This window comes from Gekko japonicus, unplaced genomic scaffold (assembly GCF_001447785.1).
Source record: "Gekko japonicus isolate JY-2015 unplaced genomic scaffold, Gekko_japonicus_V1.1 scaffold265, whole genome shotgun sequence".
Lineage (NCBI taxonomy): Eukaryota > Metazoa > Chordata > Lepidosauria > Squamata > Gekkonidae > Gekko > Gekko japonicus.
Genome location: NW_015176459.1, coordinates 540,702 through 563,764, shown reverse-complemented (window position 1 = coordinate 563,764; position 23,063 = coordinate 540,702). Strand labels below are relative to the sequence as shown.

The window sequence follows — 23,063 nt, the reverse complement described above, 5'->3', positions numbered from 1 at the left end:
AGGGGTGGGACCTCAGACAGGTAGAATGCCATAGACTCCACCCTCCAAACCAGCTATTTTGTCCTGGGTAACAATTGCTGCCAATCTCCAGGTGAGGGCTACAGATCACTCACAATTACAACTGCTCTTCATGTAGCAGAGATCAGTTCCTCTGGAGAAAACAGTGGACTCTGTCATTATACCCTGCTGAGGTCACCACAGCAAATTGACACAGTTTGCCCAAAGCCAGAGCACTGCCCCAGAGCCTCTTTCTAGATCTCGTTGTATTGCTTTCACAACGGGCTTTACTGCTAGTTAAATACATAAATACATAAGTTCTTAAACAGGCAGGGTTCCAAGGAACTAGAAGGTCATAGCAGTTGCTATAACTTTATTATTAGGCTATAGTACAGCAGCAATTATTATTATTATTTTTTAAAAAACCAGATAAAAACACTCTGGTGGCCTGTGGAGGGGGTATGGTTGCCTGCTCCAGGTTGGGGAGTACCTGGAGATTTTTTTTTTTTGGGGGGGGGTAGAGGTTTTTTTTTTTGGGGGGGGGTAGAGCCTGAGGACAGTGGGGGTTGGGGAGGGGAGGGACTTAAATGTGGTACAATGCCATAGAGTCCACCTTCAAAACAGCCATTTTCTCCCGGTGAATTGATCTCTGTGGCCGGGAGATCAGTTGTAATAGCTGGAGATCTCCAGCTACCATCTGGAGGTTGGCAACCCTAGGAAGAAGGAATGCAGAGGAAAATGGGGGCTGATAGAGTGAAATATGTGCAGAATTTCAGCATGGACACTCCTTAATACCTCTGCGCTTGTGGCAGCAATGACAGGAAAGTGGGGACCCCTCACCATGTGGATACAGCTGAATTTAGGCTAGACATTGCTTTATGAATGCAATTTATCTACTGAAACAGCCACGCTAAATACTTACCTCTTATAGATCTAACTAGCTGTAAGGTGTCACGACTTTTCCGCACAAAGGCAGCTGAAAGCCTATAGCAGGAAACTGAAAAATGAGGCTCCTCCCAGAATGTCTATGAGCATCTAACAATACTGATGTTTTCATTCAGGAACTGTATTCCAGTGAAGCAACAACAGAGGTCTAGAACCGCTTTTAACAGCCATGTACTAATTTTGTTACAGACTGGAAAATCATAAAATGGATGCCTTATGGAAGGATCTTCTGAACAAATGGCATCTTTAACTTCTTCCATAGAAATGATGCACAAAGACAAAAGAATATTGCACAAATGGCATTTTCCCCCCCCCACCATTCTCATTGCTGAAGAAATAAGTTGCTGTGGCACTTTAAAACTGGCTTATCTCTACAATGGATTTGATCAATAATTTGCTGGAATAATACATGCCGAGACAACCTGTAGCCCCATATTATTGTCATCTCTGCAAATTTCAGTCTCCGGCAGAAGATTATAAATTGTATTAATGTATTCTAAAATGTGTTTCATGGGGGGACACACATGTCACTTTGGTCATGAGAATTACTGTGAGGAAACTTTTCTCTTCTTTTGGACCCCTGACATTAAGGATGGCTTGGATGAATGAGTCAGCAGGGGGGGAAAGATATGGTTACCATAAATAATGATACCCTATTTCAGGACAATCTCTAGGTATGCATTTGGAGTGAGAGAACTTATGAGGACACATAACTGATATTTCTACATCCATTTCCACCACCAATTTACATGCTGCCAACTTTCATTTTTCACCACAGTCTGCAATCTTGTTTAAAAGCATGAGGAAACGCCACAACCCTGAGTGACATGTGTTTAATTTATGCGCTGAATGTTCATCAGTGCTCTGATTCATCTTCATGAGTTAGAGACCCAGACAAGACATGGGGAGGTCTGTAAATAGGTCTCTTGAGCATTTTTAATTGGCGAATAGTAGCCACCTTTTCCCCCAATACTGATGATTTCCATGGCATGGAGCCTGGGGTTTATACATGTGCAGATTTATTTAGCTCATATGCCCTACCCCAGACTAGCAGTTTGTCCCACTGAGGTATGTTCCCCCGAGCAAGGCAAAAATAGCTGGTGGAAAGGTATCTGAACTTAGAAAAACTGTTTATGGATGTGAGAAGAGATAACCCTTCTTCATTGTCTTATAGCTCCAAACTGGGATACACCCCCCATCTCCTCACAGAGGCCATTTTCTAATAAAATATTCTGGGGAGATCCCTTCACGGATCTTTCTGTATCTTGTCTAATTTGGCCCTAAGATGCTATACTGAAACAGATCTCCCTTTGAAGAACTTGTGGGGTACACAGTGTACAACATGGTGTTTTTTTTAAATTAAAGATATTCCTTAAACTCTTGATTTATTAATGAATTTTCATTGAATTGCCAGTCTTTGGATGCTTCTATTATATGGGTTGATCATAACAGTGAAAAGGACCAAGAGAATTTTGACAGTTTTGGAATGACACAGCTGAGGAGAAAAAGATGGAAGATGTCCTGCCAATGATGCCCAGCTAAAATTATTAACAACAGAACATCAGCTACTAATTGATCAATACGTATATGCTGCTTTTGAGCTATCATAGGCATTTCTAAATTATTTAACACTGGGTAAGAGGAGAAAGATTCCCATTTGTTAAGTGAGAGTGAATTGAACAATAGCCATTGCAAGAACCTTCAGGATTCCATTTACTGCCAAAAAAGAGGGGGACGAGGCTAGTAGAATGAGAAGAAAAATGCCTACAGCTTTCCATGTGATGTCCCATGCTTATTTTCCCGGTCTTTTAATGGTTGAACACATGGTCAACAGCAATTTAAATGCTATCTCTTCACATTATCAAAGCAGCAAGCACAGAGGCAAAATTTCACTACTTATTTGGGGATCTAATTGCAAAGCATACACACACACAAGGAAGAGTCTAAAAGCTACTCAAGTACGGGAGGGTATATCACAAGGGTTCTAACGTTCATTTGACAAACGTTTTCTAAAACATATAGCTCCTATTTAGGAAGATGCCATTTGTGCTAATTAGGGAGGTGCACAGATATTGCTGGGACCTGGGCTGGAAGACTTGGGCCCGAATTCTTTATCCATGAAGTCTGGGGAGAAGGGCTTGGACAAGTCCCCATCCCTCAGCTGAATTAACCTCAACGTGTTACAACAAGCATAAAATGGGGAAAGGGAAACTCTTCCTACCAGGCTGAGATCTGCTAGTCTTAGCTCCTGCCTCACAAAGGACAGGATACAGATAAAAGGACAGGATATGAATAAGTAAGAGAAGGTAAAAATATTGCATTCACAGACACCATCTTTTCTCCTTCCGGATGTTCACCCTCCAGTTGCACAGATTGAGGGCTGGATCCGAAGGTGGTATTCTGCTCATAAAGCAGCATGGAAATGACACCTTGGCGTCCAATCCCTGTGGCTAGAGCAAGAATCAGAACGCCCCGCGTTACAAATACTGTCTGTCAAAAGTGATGGGGCCATCTTCATGCCCAGAATGTCCAATGAAACCAAACCTGAAATGAAATCTAACACTGAGAGCCAGCCTGATGTAGATGTTCCAGTATCAGATGAGGATGTGGTAGACCCAGGTTCAAACCCACATTCTGCCATGGAAGCTCTCTAGGTAACCTTGGGCCAGTCACACTCTCTCTACCTAACCTACATTACAGAGTTGTTGTTGTGGAGCTAAAATGGAGGAGTGATGAACAATGCTGTGTGATCCACTTTGAGTCCCCAATGAAGATAAAAGCAGACATAAATCTCTAAATGAAAAAGCTCAGAATGGGGCAGTTGTGAAATCTTCCCATGTCCATGGATGAGCCTGCCATTGTCCTGTGAATGGAGGCAGGATTAGATCCTGACATTATAGGATGCAGTGATAAGGTTGCAGTAACAAGGACACACGTTTCCAAACATTCTGAGGACGTGTACTCGATTGCTCTGTGTTTGAAGGAAGCTTCCTCACACGCATCATCTGGCAGAATCTTCGAGTGCCTGTAGCCATACTTCCCAGTCACACTTTTTTGTGTTCCTTGCAACAAATGTCATTTAAACTCTGAAGTACTCATGGAACTTCATAAAGTGCGAAGCAGCTTTTTGACCCTGGCCCATGCAGATCACTCGCATGGGCCTGCCTCAGAAGTGCAGATGCCTGAAATCCAAGCTGCACAGAGGTGGCTCTTCTTAGTGACTTGTGTGCTTGTCCTTGATAGCCATACAGGTTTTTGGACTTCATGAGGCTTCTGCAACCCTTCTTTACCTTTTTTTTTTTTTTGAAAGAGTTGTGTTAGCATTTGAAAATCTGTTTGGCAAGTGTTAGAAATTCATGGAAAAAAATACAGACAAGACACATGAGGGGTGACTGTTGTGTTTGTGTGACTCTGACCCCACTGATTCCAGTGGAAGTTTCTATCGTCTATTATCTGCTTAAAAGTATAATCTTACATTTATTGGGAAGGCTCAGTAGAAGAACATCTGCATGGCATGTCAAAGATTCCAGGTTGAATTCTCTTCATCCGCTATGCATGTGGAAGGTCCCAGGTTCAGGATCCTGCATCGCCAGTTGAAAGGATCAGGGAGCAGGTGATGTGAAAGGCCTCGATCTCAGACCCTGGAGAGCCACTGCCAGTCAGAGTGAAGAACACTGACCATGGTGGGGCAGTCATCTGACTCAGAAGAAGGCAGCTTCCTGGGTTCTTGTCTTTTTGCAAAAAAACTAATTAGGTCTCCTAATATTTATATGCCTGCATTTTCCAGCAGTTCAGATTTATTTATTTCCTTTCTCCTCAATGGGGACCCAAAGCAGTTTAGACAATTTTTCTGTCCTCCAATCTATCCTCACAACAACCTTATGAGGAAGGTTAGGTTGAATCTGTGTGACTGGCCCAAGGTTACTCAGTGAGCTTCTATGGCAGAGTGGGGATTCAAACCTGGGTCACTGACTACTACACCACGCTGGCCACATTAGAAAGAGAAGGAGAAAACTATTTTCCATGTGTGTGGCTTCTTCAGCTGAATGCACCCCAATAGTGTTATTAGCCCTCAAAGGGAAAAAAGAAAGATGAAGGAATCTTTTTTTCCCCTTTAAGGGATGACACAAGTATGAGGGGAGGGGTCACTCTTAATTGGCAAAGCCAGACAGGAAGGGAAAGTTAAACACTCCCCCCCATGCAGCTTTGATATGAATTAGGCCCCCAGATGGCTTCAATTATCATTTTAAAATGCTGCAAGGATTTGATCATGGATCTCCCATTCCTTTTTCAAATTTGATCCCATGCTTCCCTACTGAATTAGCCAGATAAACACATGAGATTAAATGTATCTGTTCTAAATTCTGAAGCTTAAATAGGATAATCATATTTAATATAAAAATGTAGCTATATATGCCTGGATATCAAATGACTATTTCTTCCACCACTCAATGGTTTATGTCAGCTAAAAAGTAAATTCACTTAGTATACTATGTTTAACACTGTATCAGAGCCCTATATATTTATTGTTTTTGACAGATATTGTCAAAATACTATACCAATCTCTATTTTAAAAGCTTTTGACTTTCCGAAGTGAACATGGGATGTCTCTAATGTTGTAGACTGTTTCTTAAAAAGGGAAACACAGCAATCAAACATTGCTATTTCAAGAAGTGGGATCATCAAGATATTCTATAGTTATGGATCTAACGGAAAGATTTACGTATAAATTAAAATAAAAAAGACTACGCAAACTGTGGCAATGTGTATTACAAAGACTTTATGGGTCAGACCCACAGGCAGCACATGGAAGAGGACACTCGAAGAGAATCCAAATATCTTTTTTTTAAATTGTTTATGTTGTTTTACAGTATCATACGGATTGGTGACAGAAGAAAAGCTGGGGTGTGTGTGCTTTCACACATGCTAAATAATGCAATTTCAGTCCATTTCAGTGATCCATTTGCAAGTGGATTTTGCCATTTCACACAGTAAGATCAACTTGCAAAGTACATTGAAAGTGAATTGAAAGTGTGTTATTTAGTGCATGTGTGAAAAGTACAATATTAGAAAGGGAGAGAGCATGTACTTGGGCTCCGTTTAAATTGCCAGCTACTTTCATTGTAAGGATTGGAGGTAGCAGGGCTCTTGCCTGTGGCATTAGGGGAGCTACTACAATACCTATTGGTCCAGACAATACTGGGCCAGGACAGTTTAACTCTTTTGCCCTCCACTCTTTTCCCAACTTCAGATCCCCTTTTCCAAGTGTTGATGCTCTGTTGGGGATAATATACTGGCAACCAGTCTTTTTTCCCAGTGAAGCAAGTAGCAGCTTAGGGGGTGAGGGAGACATTTAAGATCTGGAATCAGAGCTGAGAGAAACAGTTAAAGGACATTCCCCATAGCCCTTATTTGAATCTCCCATAATCTCTGCTCTCTGCCATTAAAAATGGCCAAACGAAGCCCTGGAATGATGAACAAACATTTCAACACTTAAATTTCCAACTGCAATTAAATTGTGCTGATGTGACTGTTCCCCAAATGGGTGCACCGCCCACACGCAGAAGGATCCCCAGAGGGTCTAATACAGTCCTGCCCCCCAGCGAGCTCAGGAATTACAGTAGGGCATCTTTTGTACATCCCCATACCCCCTTCAAGCCTGCAATCTCTGCTTTGGCAAGGAATGTGAACTCACAGCTTGTGATCCTTGGCTAAGCAAATGGGGAGTGCTGTGGGGGCACACACAGGCCACCTAACAGCCAATGTGCCAAGTGTGACTTGGTGACCTGAGAAAGCAGGGCTCTGCGCACACTGGGGACAGCTATGGCCTAAGTTATTACAAGCATGCCATAAATGAAATAAATGTTAAATGGGTTAGATTACTTATATTGAGGCTTGTGCTGTTTTGCAGAGATCTACAGTACCCCTGCCCTCCTCCAGTGTAGTCTCAGGGCTTCCCAGAATTTACACTAACATGCCACTGAACATATTTTGTGCAGTGGAGGAAATAAATGGTGCCATGGTAGCCAAGTTTCCCATGCAACTGGTTGTACAAGGTTTAACAAGTAGCTCGGTTGTTTCTCAAAAAGAAACTGGCTGGAGGGGGAAAGAAGATAGAAGGAATCAGGAAATAAAGATGAATAATTTCTTCATTTTTATATAATTTTTCCTTCTGTCTTCCTTTCTGGTTAGAAAGGTCCAGCATTTATGTGTACAGAACAGGGCGGGTGGATATGACATTCACTGTGCAGTAGGAAGAAAAGACTGGAATAAACCCTGTGCTTTCCCACCAGAAAACATCTGGCTATGGGCCTGTCCTGCATTCAAAAGACCTGATTAAATTCATTCCTGATGGCATGTACACAGTACATTACAAGACGTTTCTTAGAGGGTATATATGGAGAAATAAAGAGGTGGTGATATAAGGAACAGATGAAAGGGTGATGCACAGCGGGGGAGGGGGAGACAGAAAGAAAAGGTGGCACAAAGGAAAGGTTAGCATAAGTCATGGGGGAGCAGCATGATGATTTTTTTAAAGTGCTGTTGCATGTGGCTTTGCAAAGAATCGGCTCTTGCTTTGCAAAGCAGAACGGAAAAAAAATGTTATATGCACCAAGCAGATGACCGTAAAATGAGATATGCAGCAAAAACACGGTAACCCTCCAAGCATTGCTGAAAGATGTAAAACCCGATGCATTTTACAGTCTCAACATGGTGTATATAAGTTCTGGCAGCAATGCATGACTGCACGGCATTGGAAGGCAATACCGGCCACACCCTTCTTGTATTTGGGGTGTGTGTGTGTGTGTGTGTAAATGCAACTGAGGCTCAATGGAAGAAGCTTAGCATTGGATGGAATGTCAAAATAAAATTTGGAATCCATAAAAAATGGTTGAGAAAGAAACATATATGCACCATGGCATCAGTGGGCGACCATAAAATGCAAATAGGCGATGAGAGTGTGATATGAAAAAACAAACCTTGGAGAAATATCGCATCCTTGCTGCATAAAGGCACCCAGGGAAAACCAAAGGCTGTTAAATATTCCAAACTCATTTGGAGGGTCAGGAGGGTTCTGAGGGTCTCGGGGCTCTTCTTGGTTGTCTTCCAAATGCCACTCGTAAGGACTGAAGCGACTGACTAGGAAAAGAACAACGCTGACGCCAATGTAAGCAAAGACTATACACATCCATATTTCATAGGCCAAAGGATCCAGAAAGGAAAAGACACCCGGTTTAGATTTCTGGGGCTTCTTGATCATGATAGAGATGCCCAGACTCATGAAAGGCTTCGAAAAATCAATGACTTCTTCTCGGACCAACGTTATGGTAAGTGGGGCCACGGCGATGTCTGCTCTCTGGAAAGACAGAACGCACGAGAGAGAGAAAAGAGCATTACTGAGGAAGTGTGTGTGTGCACACGAAAGCTCATACCTCGAACAGAACTTTGTTTGTTTTGAAGGTGCCGCGGGACTCAAAGTTTAGCAACCAGATAACGTGACGTTTCAGACCCCTTCACTGAAAAGTCTCTCTCTCTGGACATCTGATATGCTAGCGTGTCATCACTGTGTGTCCTCCATTTATCTGCAGTGGAACCCTTTCATGACTGTGACCAAACCTTTGTGCCATCATCCTGCAAACGGGCAGAGCAGCAGCTGCCCATAAACATGCATAGTCTGTCATGGTTCCCGCCAGGGCTTTTTTTGTAGAAAAAGCCCAGCAGGAACTCATTAGCATAATAGGCCCACCCAACAGCAGAAACTCATTTGCATATTAGGCCAAACCCCTGATAGTACAGAGCATTACCATATTAGGCCACACCCCCATGTTACCAGAAGTGTGCTCGTCCAGCCACACCCACCTTTTGCTTCTTATTCTGTTTACCTTGTTTGTGGTCAAAACCCAGGGCTTTTTTTGTAGCAGGAACTCCTTTGCATGTTAGGCCACACACCCCTAATGTAGCCAATCCTAATGAGTTTCTGCTGTTGGGTGTGGCCTATTATGCTAATGAGCTCCTGTTGGGCGTGGACAACTCAGGAGCCAGCCGGAACTCCGTTCCTGTGTGTTCCTGCCCCAAAACAGCCCGGGTTCCCGCATTATGGAATGGCCTGCCGGAGGAGGCAAGGAAGAGCCCCCCCTTTCCCAATCTATCATTTTACAGAATGTGTTCAATAGGATATTCTCATACATGGGTTGGAACTGTAGTAGACTGGAACAGCTCAGGAGATCACTTTTATAAAGAACAGGATGTTCGTCTCTACTGCAGGGGTCCCCAGCATGGTGCCTGTGGGTGGCCTGGCACCTGCCACTTTTTAGAAATTGGGTGGGGTCAGGTGGGGCTTCTGCCTAGCAAGGCTTCTGATTCGCCATTAGAGATTTGATTGGCTGTGCAGGTTTTTTTTTTTTAAGTTGCTTTGGCAGGAGTTGCCATCACAGCTCAAAGATCTTCACTGCATGACGGAAGGTAAACTGTAGCAGCCCTTCTATGGCCAGCTTCACTTTCTGCAGCAGCCATTTTGGGGCTACACCCACCACGCTGCGTCAGAATTCCACAGGCGCAAAAACAGTGGGGACCCCAGCTCTGTTGCGAATCTTATTGGATGTACCACCCTGCTTTTACTGCATTGCCTTCTATCCTAGTAAGCCACAATCCGTGTTACAGTACATCATGCCTTGGACAGGGTTTTTCTGGCACTGTTTTTGCCATTCTGCAATCCTAGTACCACTGCGTTGTTTACTGGATATCTTATGCTGTCTTTCAGAATCAGTTTTATACTTTGTAATCTGCCTGGAGTCTCAGAGAGAAAGGCAAGTTATAAGTGAAGTAAAATACAATAAAATAAATTACAAAGAATTCCAGGTCATTTTCCAAGGTGCTCACAGTAGGGTAGGTGCCAGCAAGTCTTCTTAGGTCTTATCTGACATGAAGGTCACATGTGGCTGCACATAGCAAGAAACAAGAGATTGGACAAGGTGTTTTTCGCTGATGCAGTGCTATCAATCTTCTCATCAAGCCACCACCGAACAGCTTCCAAGAAAACTCAGGATTCCCCGAAACAGCATGAACAGCACTGACACAATGCAATCCAGGTGTTCAAATTACTTGCCATGCATGATCTCACTGATAGCTCCAGATTACAGAAGGCTGTAAACTCCTATTCTGTGACATCTTTGTTATGATACCGTCAGATACTGCCCACCCACGCACTTTCAAGCCTATCTTCAGAACTACAAGGGCTACAAGCCTGCTTTTTATAAGAAAATCGGGAAGCTGGGCATTCTCCGTCTATCGCTCTGTGCTTGAATTACAGAATATGCACTGACTGTTTGTCAGAAGGCATCATCATATTTTGCTATACTCTATTGCAATGTTATCTAATTTGGGTAATTCCCCTCCCATTTTGGGCAAAGGCCAAAGATGGTGTGAAAATGAAAAGATGAAATGGCTCTTCCTGAAAGTAGAGATGGATCTCAAGAGATGCAGCCACAGAAATAGGGTAAAAAATGAGGTTACATATGAAACTGACATACATTTTCTAGCTCTGAAAAACAATCATTCAAAAAGAGATGATGAGTCACGGGGAAGAGAACCCAACCCCAGATTGGGGGAACAATGCTTATAAAACTGAATGTGTATCTTCTGGGCAGGTTCTTGCCAGAGACAAAGAGGTGAGACCAGATACAGGTGCTGTTCTTTTTGCTCTGCTCTTTCTCTATCCCCCCCCCCACCTCTTGTGGCTACATCCAGTCTTGAATTAAATCCTGCCCAGGGAGGAGGGATGCTTCAGCAGCTGCGCTCCACTTGTGGCTCTCTCCTCTCTGTGCCTGCTGCATACACAAAAGGCTTTGTTTTAAGGAATTGGTACAAAGCAAAAAAACTGCTGGCTACAGATAAACAATATATATATATATATATATAAATAATATTTAATGCCAAGTTCAGTAATTCAGAAATATAACTATATAAAGCCGAGGTGTTCCTGCAAGAAACAACAAATATACAGAAAGACAGAAAAATAAAGTCCCAGATATCTCAGCGTGTCTCACTCCAGTTGTATTGTAATATCACAGTCCAGCTTGACTGTTTTATTACAATACAACTGGAGTGAGACACACTGAAATATTTGGGACTTTATTTTTCTATCTTTCTGTATATTTGTTGTTTCTTGCAAGAACACCTCGGCTTTCTGTAGTTATATTTCTGAATTACTGAACTTGGCATTAAATATTATTTTTATATATATATATTGTTTATCTTTAGCCAGCAGTTTTTGTGCTTTGTACCAATTCATGCATGCTGGTCCCCCCTTCTTTTTTTTGGTTTCCTTTGTTTTCAGGAAGGCAGTCACCTCCACAAGGCTTCCACTGCCTTTCCTGTCCACACAACTAGCAGGAAGGCAAGAGGGAAAGTGCTGCCCTTCTCCATCAGTGCATTTATATGTGGGGAGAGAGGTTTCACCTGCTGAATTTCTGCCTGTTATGCCCACCATTCTATTTCCACACTCAGAGGTGGCCCACAGGCTGAAACATTTATCAGGCTCTGATTTATAGGCTTTTCTCCTCCTCTTCCCGAAATCTGTGTTGAGATTTCCTATCTGGAATCCAAAGACATGAGGTCACTGGCAGGGTAGAGAGCATTATGTTGATACTCTGTCAAAGTGGCAAGCAATTCCTCATCCATCTGAAGATTTACTGTTGTCCGCTCTGATTTAGTTTCTCATGAGAAAATACGGGCAAACCCTATCCATAGCTAGTATTCCACAAAGCACCTGAAATACAAACAACATGTCCACATTATAACTGAGTATGGAACCTTAGTATAGGGGCAAAGAAAACATCTTTGTTCAAGACTCAGAAAGCTCAAGGAATCATGTCTAGAAGCTATCCCTATTATCATCATCTAAACCCTGTAAGATAGGTTCAGCTCAGAGATGCCAGTCCAAATCCTTGTGTCCCCCACGTCTGCTCCAGTCCTATTGACCAGACACAGCCTGGCAGTTTACATGTCATGCCTATCTGGAAAGTCCTGGTACCACTGTGGCACACAAATCAGTTGGGAAGGGAGAAGTAAAACTGCTGCATCCACTGGCACCACTTTCACTCACTGTGTGCACTCTCCTCTGACGATGCCATGGCCATCCTACTCCCTTTCCTGCCTTCCTCCAGGTGAGCAGCCTGAACACCTGCCACCTTTCTGGTCCTAATAGTCCTGATGGTCTTTTCCACAATGGCAATGGGCGTAGGACTAAACAGATGGACACAATGCTTAGGACTAACCTGTAAGTGTATATACTAAAATTTCACTTATTCATGCATTATGGAGTACAAAGGTTGGGACTGGGGTCCCCACCCTCAGTCAGATGTAACACAGTCCCATGGATGTTGTAAGTTGTCCTCAGCTCCTGCACATAACATGCCCAATAAGGACCAGGACTGAGATGTGCATGCAAAAGGTGGTTCCACCTCACCCCTTGTTGGCCATGTTCCCATCCTGAAACATTCTTGCAGGGAGGTTCTATTTGTGGAAAACCACGTGTTTCCTGGGATACATGTGGGTTTCCCCAACAGGCCCAGTAATGCTACACTGGTTCTTTTAAAACCCTGTCCAATAATATTAGGATTTAAAATGTATGATTCTGGGGCATCAGTAATGGCATTACAGATGTGACTTTTGTTCATATACTACAGCTCTGGTATCCTGAGAGACACAGTGCAAGGAAAGTGGCCTTAAAACTTTCTCTGCCCCTGTGTCCCCATCAAAAGTATCTCTCTCCAAACTACTCCAGGCCAAGCCCGTGGGGAGGGGGGGAGGAAGGAAGTAATTGGGTGGGGGTGGGTGGGTTCTGATTTAGGAAATGATACAAGGGAGGGTGTTAATTTCTCCTTCCATAGCGCTGTGGTCCTGATCCTCATTCCCTCTTTTCCCACAGTTGCTTTTTGCAGCTAAATTATACATCCAGGAGGATTCAATCCCAGATTCCCAGCCTCACATGTAACTTGGCCTGAGAGAAGCAAAGGGAACAGCACTGTGGGGCACATGGAAGACACTGGTGAGGTGCTCAAGTTCTTCATCTGCCTGCATTCTCTCAGGAGCTGGGGATTATTGGCATGGGGAGGAGCTTCATTATGGGTTCCTCTCACGTGGACTGGTGGTTTCTGACATCAGCATGGCACTTGAAGGACACATGCGGCAGCGGGTCCCATGCTGCTAAGGTAATGTCAGGAGAGGCCCCAGAGCGGAGTAGTGTTGGCTACACTGCAGGAAATAACTTGTTAGCCATGACAGGTCAGTACATAAGCAAATGAATTATGAATTGCACAGCCACTCAGTTCAGCTGTTGGTTTCCACCACAGACCAGAGCTGGGTCTCCGTGCCTCTTAGCGCCAGCATTCAAAATTAATGCCATGCATACAGAATGTGACAACCACTTTTCCAGACAAGACTCTCAGAGGCATTGGGAGAAATGCACACTTCTGCTTTCAACTTTTGTTAATAGACTTCTAAGCTCCTGAGAGAAAGCAAAGCTGTTCCACAGTGAAAGGCATAATGAGCCATTTTATGGGACTTCTCTTCTTCAAAGTGCCTTGGGTGCACTTTATTATTACGCCCCCTATGAAGGACTGTCATATGGCTCCACATGGGCCACTGGTCTCCACTGCGCATATGTGACCCCTTCCACCCATCCTGATGTTGTCCTTCCTCAAAAGGTGCTCAGGACACCATCCTGGCTCCCCCTTTCCCTATTTTAGCCTCAGAGCAACCCTGTGAGCTTGAGAAAGAGAAATCAGTCCAAGGTCATTCAGTAAGTCTCATTCCTGAGTGGTATTCTGGACCCAGATCACTCCAATTTTCCACTAATATTCTAAAGACCACTGAATACATGAAGACAGTTTCAGAGGGTAGTCATGTCCTGCAGTAGAACAGTTAGATTTGAGTCCAGTAGCACCTTAGAGACCGGTAGGTCTCTAAGATGTTACTGGACTCATATCTAATTGGACTCAAATCTAACTGAAGGCAAATTCAGGACCATAGCATCGAAATCGCAGGAGGTCATAGCCCCTCTGTATACTGCCTTGGTCAGACCACACCTTCTGCACTGTGTGCAGTTCTGGAGGCCTCACTTCAAAAAGGATGTGGACAAAATCGAGAGGGTGCAGAAGAGAGCGACGAGGATGATCAGGGGTCTGGAGACTGAGCCCTATGAGGAAAGGCTAAGGGTCTTGGGAATATTGAGTTTGGAGAAGAGGAGATTGAGGGGGGACATGATTGCTCTCTTTAAATACCTGAAAGGCTGTCATTTGGAGGAGGGCAAGGAGCTGTTCCAGTTGGCAGCAGAGGATAGGACCCAAAGCAACAGGTTTGAATTACATGCAGAAAGGTATTGGCTGGATATTAGGAAAAACTTTTTCATGCTCAGAGTGCCCAGGGAGGTGGTTAGCTCCCCTTCACAGACAGCTTTCAAGAAGAGGCTGGACGAATATTTGTCAGAGATGCTTTAGGCTGGTCCTGCATTGGGCAGGGGCTGGACTAGATGGTCTGTATGGCCCCTTCCAACTCTATGATCCTATGATTCTATTTACATGAAGCTGTCTTATACTGAATCAGACCATCAGGCCATCAAGATCAGTATTATGTATTCAGACTAGCAGTAGCTTTCCAGAGTTTCAGGGGGAGGTTTTTTACACCACCTACTACCTGATTATTTTAACTGAAGATGCTGGGGATTGAACCTGTGACCTTCTGCATACCAAGCAGATATTCTACCACTGAGCCACAGCCCATTTAGCCACTGGCTCCCATAATCCTAATCACTACAACATGCTGCCTCACTAGGCAATATCCATGTTAGAACCTGCCATACAGTTGGATCCAGAGCAAATTTTCAACTCACAGAGGGTACTTCCTTCAGTAGAACAGAACTTCCCTGCCTTCTCCCCCCCACTGCAGCCCACAGATCTCCCCAAAATGCTATTCTTGTTGGATAGGAGGCTCTCAAGGAACAGCATGAGAGGCAAACTGGGTGTCTGCATCAGATTGGAGAGACTGGCAGAAATTACATCTCCCCTTCCATTGGCAGAAAATTCAGCTCAAATCTAACCCACTGGATGAAGAAACAAGCATTAATGTCAGTAAAGAAAGCAGAATTCTAAGAGTTGAGGCCGCAAGAGTAGACTTGCAAGTGTGTAGGAAAGATTCTGGGCAGATCTCAGAAGCCAGAGGAGGTGGTGTATATAGATTTCCAGAAATCAGAGACAAGCTTCAAAGTCCTGCACACTTTAGACTTTCTCTGCAGGACTCCAGATGGAAAATGTATTTGCAAAATAAGCAAAGACTCTTCACATTTACATAATTTATATGAATCTAAAAGGATCATCTGTCCTGACAGCCAAAAGATCTCTCTACTGTTCGCTAACTCTTTTTCCCCTTGCATGTCAAGACAAAACTCTGGCTCCAAAACTGGGGGATGCACCTGAATTTTGGCCACCTGAATACTGCGGATGGCTGAATGAAAATAATCAAAGGTTTGAGGAGCAAACCACGCATTTGATAGCAGACCACCTGCAAAGAGGTGGGTGAGGGGTGCTTTCCCCTCCAAAATCCCAATCATCACCCACTTCTCTGAAACATGGTAAACTCATATCTGAAATTTCAGCTGTGGAAAAACAGCTTGTGGGATGAGGCTTCAGGGTGAAACTGGCAAGCACTGGAAGGGTTAAGCAATACCTCCATCCAACACTCCTCAGCTACAAGTCATCCTCTATTATAAAGAAAAGAAGTATTGATATTATCTTATATTTCTTTCTTCTCTTTTTCTTCTTTTTTCCTTTATTTTTAAAAATTTTTGTTTTGTTTTTTTATATTAAATTTTTGTTACCTTTTATTGTCTTGGAAAAAAACCTCACATTAAAAATGTCAAGTCATCCTCTATTAAATCCTAGAGCCAATGTAGCCTGCAACACAGCTGTCTATGGCTGCTTCCACACTGGAGGCTTTTCTCTCCATTGACACCCAAACTGGGGTTTTCTTTGTGGAACATCCACACAACATTCTGCTCTCACCGAGTTGCATGCCCCTAGTGTCTCCTTTCCACCAGGCCACCAGCCATCATGTATGCACGGTTAGCACATCAGAGATCCACGGCCCAGGAAAGCATCATGCTAGCATGCTATCATTGCATGCCTTATCAGGACTGCACATGTGGTAGCCCATTTCGTATGATGTGCTGGTTTCTGCAGAGTCAGGTGGGTAAGTACTTCCTGCCAGCTAGTGTCAGATGTAAATTGGTATTGACTGCCACATGTCAGCAGCAGCTGAGATGAGAAAAAGATAGTCAACATGGATTAGGCTTCCGATGTGCTCACAGAAATGAGGAGGGCTATGACTTCAAAGCAGACAAACAGCATTTCATGCTCAGTGAGAACACTTCCATCGCATAGGCTCCAGGTGTTTAACAAATCCTTGCTCAGTGCAAGTAAGTTCATATCACCCATATCATCTGCATTTTATTGTGGGTAAGCATCAAGTCCTCTGGGGTTAAATACCTGGTCAAACATTGCACAGCAATTTTCCCAAAGAGCCAGGACACAACACAGTAGTCTTGGTTTCCATTCCATTTCTCTGATCATTCAACAGTTCTTAGGTTAGGAAGCTCCTCCCTCTTGTTAAGCCAGCACGTACTCCCTTGCAAGTTGAAGTATTGCTTCTCATACTGTTATTGGTCCATACGGGGTGCGTGTGTTTTCTCTTCATTGTGGGAGACTGTTTTAAATATGCCAACAGCACACCTCCATCATAGAGCCAACTTAATCATCTGTCCCCAAGGAATCCTGGGAAGTGAAATCTGGTAGTGGCCATATGACAGAATTCTCAGCACCTTCACCAAAGGGCTCTTTGGGAGGAGCAAAGACTGCTAAACTAGTATAAAATTGATATTTGTTTGCCTACGCTACAGTTGTCTCTATTTACCTGGAAAGTATCCCTATTTTTTGCCACCTGTCCCTGGTAAATTGCCAGCTCTATTTTGTTCCTATTTTTACCTTTCAAACTGAAGCTGCTAAGGTTACGGATAACCTTTTATAGGACAATAAAGTTTTTCTAGTAATATCTTTGGAACAAATGGCAATCTAGCTTTTGAGTCAGTGGAGGACAGGATACTGCACAGTAAGTGAATACAGCATGCAAAAAGTGAAGAAATGTCTTCATTTGTGTGTAAATAAGGAATGGAGCATTAGGCAGTGATCCTTGGTATAAAAAATGGAGTGTCAAAAGCATGGCACTATTTTTGTTTGTGAACTGTTGGAGGGTATAGCTTTTTAATGCAATTTACTCTGCTTTGCCCTCTTCTGAGAGCATTTTCATTCAGGAGATTAATGTGAGAATAAGCTTACCAGGTGCTCACTAATGGCAGGCAAACCTCAGGTAATTGTTGCCGACGCCTGCCAATAACTCATCTCGTCAGGGGACGGAAGCAGACCAGCAAAAGGAGCAGGCGGTGATCTTCATCACCATGCAATGAGTTTAGGGGTGAGTGCTAGCGCATCACCCTGATGTGATGTCAGCGCTTCCGGGTCATGTTGAAAGTGACGACATCATGCAGCGACAAAGATCCCTCCTCCACAGTAAATATCTGCCTCCTCCCATCTCCTGCGGGTTGCCAGGCCATGGGACAATGAGGTGGGGTTGTAAAAGGGCTGTTGCCCTGTTTGCGGGCTTTCTAGAGGCATCTGGTTGGCTGTTGTGGGATACAGGATGGTGGACTAGAGGGACCTGCTACTGAGTTCTTAAGATCTTCTTTCACTATACGACGACTTTGGAGTCACAACATGTTTAGTGTGACAGATAGTGTTGTTGCTGGACTCTTGTCTGCTAGGAAAAAAGATAAGTCCCTATCCAGAAAGTCTCTCTGCATAGGGAAGAGAGGACGAATCAAGATATTGCGCATAGCGGAATATTTAGGACAGCGAAAAAGAATGTGGGTAACAGAATCGGGTTCCCCAAGATTACAGTTGCAGAGTCTATCCTTATACGGGACACCCCTGTATCTACCTGAGACCACTACTGAAGGGAAAAGGTTGCAAAACATCAAGGAGTCAACTGAACAATGTAAAAACTTTGTCCACATTATAATAGTAAGGAGGATATGAAATCTACCCTGGGTATTAGCATAAAAGGTGAGCTTTTAAGAACCTAAGTGGAGCCTTGCTAGATCAGATAAGCAGTCCATCTAGTCCAGTAGCTGAATAGTTGCCCTAGAAGGCCAATGAATAGGGCACAGAGGCCAAGGTTGATGTTGCCTCCTGCCACTGAGTTTCAGAGGTAATAGTATTCTGCAACAAAGCACCCTTTGTCTACAAAGGAAAACATGATATATAGCCCTCAGGTTTCTATGTGACCTTTCAAAATCTCCAACTCAGAAATAGATCCAGAACATGAAATAGGAATATTTACTTCTGCTTTTGGAAATGATTAAAAGGAAACCTTTTCTGAGGGGAAAATAAGCTTCATATCTTTTAGAACAAATGGAAAGGTTTCAGATGAGGAAATCATGAAAAGCAGCTTACAAAATCCTTCTGCAAAGTTAGCATCTGCTAGGGTTATGTCAAAGCAAGTTTATATTTCTGTATCCTGTCATATAATTTTGAACAGCAGTAATTTAGCATCTGTGGTTGGGGAAGGAGGGCATCACTGATAAATGGGACCTTTCATATATTTATCTTAGATTTCAGTTGAGATCCAAGATAATGAGGGTGTTTAGATATGATCATGAACTGTCTTGTGGAAAGGGGCACTGTATTCAATGCTATGAGAGCCTGTAGAAGGTCCCCAGATGCTGTTTGTGCATATAGTTGTCAAAACAAAACTTAAATTGCTTCAACCTGTTTCAATGCATATGCAAAACTTAAATTTGCCAGAATACTAATTCACATTCCCAGCACTTTTTTTTTACAAAAAAGCATGAGAGAAGGAAGACAGATCGTGTTGGGGGACCTAAAAATGCAACTATTTTATTTATATATTTAGTATATTTTTATCCCATCCATCTTCCAAGGAGTTCAGAGCAGTCTGCACCATTCTACAATCCCCCATTTGATCCCCACAACAACCCTGTGAGATAGATTAAGATGAGAGCACATGACTGGCGGCCTACTTCTTCATTCCCCTCTGTTTGGCCTTTTCCCTTTCCCTGTCAACTGCACTCAGACTGTCAACTGCACTTAGCATGCTGAGTCCTCACTTGGATTTTTGGGGTGTGTATATGAGGAAAGCAATTCTTGATTCACAAACTATTTTTTTAACACCCTGGGCATGCAGAAACTCCAACCTTGTCTGTAAGTGGGCTCATAGTACTCAAACATCACATTTGCTATCGAAGTGAGCAAGTAGAGGACATGCAAGGAATCCTAGGTGGGGGTAAATAATGGAGGAGCCTGAGCAGGCCAATGGTCCCATCATCCTTTGCTCTGCCTCCTTTAACCTGCCTATGCTTTCTGCAGCATGATCAGTCCTCATCAGGCCATTGTTAGAGTGGCCCACTTTATTATTAGATATAATAAGAACTCAATTTTATAACAACCATGACGTTAGAATGAATGTCCAAAATAAAGATGATCATTGACTGTTACATGGACAGTTCCAATGAGCGGTTGAAATCATAGATTTGCACTAGAATAATACTAAGATTGATCATTGTATGTCGGATCAGGGAATGCTGATACAGTGGGGAATTTCAGACAGGTGATATCTCCCGGTAGGGAACCGGTTCTCAAACGGGTTCTGGTCTGTCATTTCAAACAGAACCCGTTTGAGAATCGGTTCCCTACCGGAATGTACTGCCATTTCACACACAAAAGCTTCAGTCCCGTTTAGGAACCGGGACTGAAGCGTTTCACCTGTCAACTGCTTCTGAGTAGTCTCCAGTTCCCTCTCCCGGTTCGGATACGCTTTTTCCGCGCGGGTGATCTCCGGCTGTTTTTTTTAAAAAACGTTTGCTTTATAGCGCTATAGCGCTATAACGTAATAGCACTATATCAATCCCATTGGAATGCATGGAGTGTTTTGTTATACTGCTATAGCGCTATAGCGCTATAAATCGAACGTTTTTTTTCTTTAAAAAAACCCCGATCACCCGCACGGGAAGAAAACAGCGGGAAAACAAAGCGGTGCATGTCTGAAATGCCAAACCGCTTCTGAATCGGCTGGTTTCCGGTAGGGGCAAGCCATGTGTGAAATGGCAGCCCTGTACCGGTTCACCTCAAAATGGAAGAATACCGGCTTGAAACCGGGAGAAACTGGGGAATGTGAAATTCCCCAGTGTCTCCTCGTTTTGGACCTGCTTTATAATATATACAATGTGACGTTTCTGTTTGCATGCATACATGAATGCAAATCTTTGAAAGTGCCAATAAAAGTTGAATCCTTTTGCTTGTATTGCTGCTTATTCATATGGCGTTTGATTATGCACGAATGCTTTGCAGGCAACTTACCCCATAGACCAGCTCACCCACCATGCCATTCCACATCTTCGTGTCAGGATCCCTTGCTCCATATTTCCCATCAGGAACAATGGACAGTTCATATTTTATTCCAACATGTTTTGCTATTTCATAAGCCAGATCGACACAATAACCTTCATATTTCTCATTTCCTTCTTTTTGGTCAGGGGACTGCTTGCGCATCACATAAGGAGCTTCCTGTGAAATGAGAGGAAGAAAACAATATCAACAGCCTTTGGATTTAAGACACATCAATATATCTAATTCTCAGCTTGGCCTCGATTGTGGATACTTAAATCCATGGACTAGGGCCACATAGAGAGAACAGAGATTATTCTACAAACCTAGGGGAGCCTCCAGCTTTTCAGAAACACCAAAACGGTTTAAAAGTGGAGGGGTAAATCCTCCCAAACAGAGGAGCCTTGTTTTGCAGACAATGCATCTCCGTCAGCTTGGCAGCATCTATCCGCCTTGCACCATGTAGGAGATGGAAAAACGGGAGGTGCTGTGGTGCTAGATAGGCAATGCGGGTGGGGAAATGAGGGGGGAAGGGCAGGAGCTACCCCCACCCCAGCTGCTCCCCACAGAGCAGCAGGAAGGAGAACAGACAAATGGCCCTGGTGGTAGGGAGGGGGACAGGCAGAATGGCAGGCAGAAGGCAGGTAGAGTGATGAGGAGGAAGGTGAACGGGTGGGCAGAAAGAGCTTGGGTGAGGACAGTGGATGTGCAGTTCAGGGGAGGGGGCAGGCACGATCCCCCGTCAACCATGAGTTTGCTGTGGGAGGAAGGAGGCGGAGCCAGGCCCATGGAGGAGGCCATGCTGCAGCTGGGCAGCCAGGCAAGAGAGTGAAGGGGAGAAAGGATGGGGGTCCCCCCCTCCTCAAGTCTCACAGCACCCTCTTCTAGATATTCTCAAGGGCCCAACTCCTGAACCACTGCACTGGCACAATGGAAGTGATATTATCAGGAAACGAAGAGGGTAAGGAGAATAAAAGACAGTGTTGGGGGATGTATGGCCTTCCACCCAATGTCCCATTCCCTTTGGGACTTTCTCAATGCAAAACTAAAGGCTGTTCTGGCATCAACAGCCCATCCTCTCCATCTGCCCTCTTCCCTATAACAGAAGCAGCTTCTCCCCAAAAGGCAGTCATGGGGCAACCTGCAGCTGTTACTTTCCTGCCAACCGTGCCATTCTCAAAGGCAAAAAGAAGATAGTTAAAAATTTCAGGAAAGCAGGTAAGGATGCCAGCTTTGAGTTGGGACCAATGTTCCCTCTAAGCTGTGGAGTCTTGCGAGCAAAAATTCTACTTTGTGAGCTACTGGCATTAAAGTTATGAGCAAGTGATTTGGCTACTGAATAAATTAGTTTGCTCTGGAGCCCTCCTTCCTGAGCCAAGACAAAAATCTGTGAGCTGGAGGCTAAAAAACAGTGAGCTAGCTCACACCAACTCAGCTTAGAGGGAACACTGGTTGGGACCTGGGAACCACCCAGAATTACAGCCCATCTCCAGACTACAGAGATCAGTCCCCCTGGAGAAAACGGATGCTTTGGAGGGGGGACTCTCTGGCACTGTACTCCACTGAGGTCCCTGTCCTCCCCAGGCTCCACCCCAAGTCTGCAGGAGTTTCCCAACCCCACCCCCACCCCCCAACCGGTGGCCAGGGAGACCCTAGCAACCCTAGAAGCAGTTGCAAAGGGACACAAAGGCAAGGCTGAGAACAGAAAAATTGGAGCAGACATGAGTGAGGTCAGAGGACTTCTAGTCTCTCTTTTCTAAAAAGGAGCCTCTCAGCCAAGCAGACACCGGTATTAGATAAATACAAGACAGCTGGCGTGGAACTTACGAGGATGGTGGTGACCACAATGGTCCTGTTCTCTACAGATGAGGTGTCATTAGAGACCGACGGGTCAGTTGCGGGTACAAATCTTTCATATTCATTCCAGTAACCAGCCTACCAATGAAGATTGCATATGTTAATACTGCGATCGTGCCATGTTAAAACACTTTACCAACCATGCATGCAACAACTGGTCTTCCACAGGGAGAAATTAAAATATTTTGCTGATTGGCACTCCAAACACATTACATAAATTATTAGCAGGAAACCCTTTTTTAAAAGTTAAGGGCTGTTATTAAAGATTGTGTGTGGGTGGGTTTGTATCCTCCTTGCTTTCCTTCTTCTGTCTCCAGGTGCTTGAAGCTAGTTGAGGGAAGGCTGAGATGCTGGGAGGGAAACATAATTTTAATTCTTCGTGCCATTTCATCCACATAGTTAGATCAATTTTAACTACATGACATATATCAAATAATAGGTGTAAAAAACATATATCTATTTATAGAATTCAGACCCCTGAAACCAATTTTTACAAAGAAGGAAAAGAAAGTATAAAAGGGAGCCTGCTCTCCCATCAAAAACCCACTAGAGAGCCATTCTGGTATAATGCTTAGAGGTTTGAGTCCTGGGTTCAAAGACTCATTCTGTTACAAAGCTTATTGGTGGACCTTGGGCCATTTGCAACCTCTAAGTCTCACCTACCGTATGGGGTTGTTGTAAAGATAAAATGGGGAAAGCAGAACTGTGGAGACTACTCCGAGCTCCTCGGAGGAAAAGTGAGATAACAATACA

At 43.8% G+C, this 23,063-nt stretch overlaps 1 protein-coding gene across 1 annotated transcript in view; it reads right to left on the bottom strand.

The window, feature by feature from the left end:
- The window catches only part of GRIA3 (glutamate receptor, ionotropic, AMPA 3), a 273,089-nt gene that overhangs the window by 62,477 nt on the left and 187,549 nt on the right, over positions 1–23,063 (bottom strand). The window contains exons 9-11 of the mRNA XM_015426982.1: positions 22,281–22,388; positions 20,427–20,633; positions 7,923–8,299 (exon numbers count right to left, since the gene is read on the bottom strand). Coding sequence (XP_015282468.1) covers positions 7,923–8,299; positions 20,427–20,633; positions 22,281–22,388 — 692 coding nt within the window. The remainder of the gene's footprint in view (positions 1–7,922; positions 8,300–20,426; positions 20,634–22,280; positions 22,389–23,063) is intronic.